General features: G+C 40.0%; 2 protein-coding genes across 4 annotated transcripts in view; one reads left to right on the top strand and one right to left on the bottom strand.

The window, feature by feature from the left end:
* LOC104778628 (pentatricopeptide repeat-containing protein At1g08610-like) overlaps positions 1-530 on the top strand; it is a 3145-nt gene extending 2615 nt beyond the window's left edge. The window contains exon 3 of the mRNA XM_019239545.1: positions 8-530. Coding sequence (XP_019095090.1) covers positions 8-307 — 300 coding nt within the window. The 3' untranslated portion in view covers positions 308-530. The remainder of the gene's footprint in view (positions 1-7) is intronic.
* Positions 654-2341, bottom strand: part of LOC104766822 (protein CHROMATIN REMODELING 20-like) — a 12315-nt gene continuing 10627 nt past the window's right edge. For all 3 annotated transcript variants that reach the window (XM_019243355.1, XM_010490800.1, XM_010490789.1), the window contains 3 exons: positions 1762-1840; positions 1422-1675; positions 654-1318 (listed from right to left, as the gene is read on the bottom strand). In XM_019243355.1, the coding sequence (XP_019098900.1) occupies positions 901-1318; positions 1422-1675; positions 1762-1840 (751 nt within the window). In that variant the 3' untranslated portion in view covers positions 654-900. The remainder of the gene's footprint in view (positions 1319-1421; positions 1676-1761; positions 1841-2341) is intronic.

The raw sequence follows: 2341 nt of genomic DNA, 5'->3' as shown, positions 1-2341 counted from the left end.
TTCTTTAATATATGGTTTCTGCCGGGCAAACTTAGTTGAAGATGCCAGTCAAGTTTTAAAGGAGACGAGCAATAGAGGGAATGGGATCAGAGGTAGCACTTACAAGTTGGTGATCCAAGGGCTATGCAAGAATAAAGAGATGGAAATGGCAATAGAGGTTGTTGAGATAATGCTAACAAGTGGATGTAAGCCAGATGAGACAATATATACCTCAATAGTTAAAGGCGTAGAGGAGATGGGAATGGGAAGTGAGGCTGATCAGTTGCAGAAGAAGCTGAAGCAGTGGAAACTGTCGAGGGAAGTGTAGGAAATGTAATTGACGCCGCCTATTAAGCCTTTTGTACAGGGAATCAGTTTTGTAAGGCAACGGTTGAATCAGAAAGCTTAGGCCTCTCTGTTTGCTCAAAATTAAGTTTCAGTTTCTTCTAGTCACTCTTTTGCTCTTCCTTTGATTGGATAATATCCAAAGCAGCAATATTGAGACATCCTTTTGTTTTCCCAGATTTTATATGTAGCAAAATTACCCAGCCCCTTCACATCAGCTTCTTAATCGGAACAACACTCTCTAAATCTCTAATCGAACACACTTTATCTTATTATAAGCGTTCAACTTTCTGTATCATATATCCTTAATGTACGAAAATATAGCAATATTGAATAAAAGTTGTATGTATATTCAAATCTCAAAAAAAGAGTACCATCAATGTTACAAAATCTCCTTAAGATTTACAAGACACAAGTTTCAACATGATTAGAAGTCGACCCCTAACAAACGCTCTGATTTGTTCTCCGCAATGGAACTATAATGTAACTCATCTATAATCTACAGGGAGTTTCAAATGATACTATTCCCATAAATTTGGGTTCCAGTCTCATAATGAAAAGAAGAAAAAGACTAACTCAACTTCTTTTCCAACTTCTTTTCCAATCTTCATTTCCTAGTAAGTTTACCTCTGAAAGTTTAGCTGCAGGTAAAACGTCTGCCCATGTTAACACGCGCCCACACTCCCCACAGAACGTGCTATTGCCCACTCTTATTCCTTGGCTTATGAGAGTAAGCTGGTGAGCAGTTCTGGTGCAGTTACGAATCACAAAACGACTTCTGTTGAACAACTTTGGCATGCGTACGGGTTCTGTTTGTACAGAAGGAGAAGGTTTTGGGAGCACTGGAGATTCGCTAAGTGGTACCCGCTGAACTTCTTCCCATTCAAGCGCTCTCCTGTAAACTTCCCAGGCCATGTCTTTTTCTTCCTTTGTCAGTCTTTCCTCTTCATTCTCTTGTAACAATGTCTCGTGCTCATGGAAATTGGAAATCCAGCTAGTAAAAGAAAGAAAAACAGAGAGCGTCAAAAAGCAAGTTGCGTAGAAAACCAAGGAATGTAAGTGCCGATTGTGAATATGGTTAAGCTTGCGAAACTTACTTTGGCCCGTGTCGCTGTAGCAAGCTCTCCATCAATTTGTCACAGCCAACACGAGGTAACGAGGCCTTCTGTTTCTGTGAATTCTCCACCAGATTGCATTGAGCCACGTCATTTTGCTTGCTTATCTCAGTTACGGTGTCAGATTTCTCATCATCGTCGTCAAATTCAAAAAGGTGTAACATCTCTTCTTTGGAGATAGTCCTGTGCACTTGTTGTCTATCCACCACTCTCGCAGCTAGCCCCTCCTTGGTCACCTAATCATATTAACAGATCTGATTCATAAATGCCTTCTTGAAGGAAAGAAACACTAAACTTTAAAATGTTTTGGGTCTTTTAATACCTGACGTTTATATATCTTTTCTTCAATAGTCCCACGTGCCATCAACCTGTATGCAAATACTGGTTTCTTTTGACCATACCTACAAACAATAAGTCAACGTGATACTAAGCCACAACACTTTATACTAATGACAAATTTTATGTCCACAGTAGTCTAACAATTACCTCCATGCTCGAAATATAGCTTGAAGATNGCCGATTGTGAATATGGTTAAGCTTGCGAAACTTACTTTGGCCCGTGTCGCTGTAGCAAGCTCTCCATCAATTTGTCACAGCCAACACGAGGTAACGAGGCCTTCTGTTTCTGTGAATTCTCCACCAGATTGCATTGAGCCACGTCATTTTGCTTGCTTATCTCAGTTACGGTGTCAGATTTCTCATCATCGTCGTCAAATTCAAAAAGGTGTAACATCTCTTCTTTGGAGATAGTCCTGTGCACTTGTTGTCTATCCACCACTCTCGCAGCTAGCCCCTCCTTGGTCACCTAATCATATTAACAGATCTGATTCATAAATGCCTTCTTGAAGGAAAGAAACACTAAACTTTAAAATGTTTTGGGTCTTTTAATACCTGACGTTTAT

This window comes from Camelina sativa, chromosome 3 (genome assembly GCF_000633955.1).
Source record: "Camelina sativa cultivar DH55 chromosome 3, Cs, whole genome shotgun sequence".
NCBI lineage: Eukaryota > Viridiplantae > Streptophyta > Magnoliopsida > Brassicales > Brassicaceae > Camelina > Camelina sativa.
The sequence above is the reverse complement of the archived record's forward strand: the minus strand, read 5'-3'. Positions and strand labels throughout refer to the sequence as shown.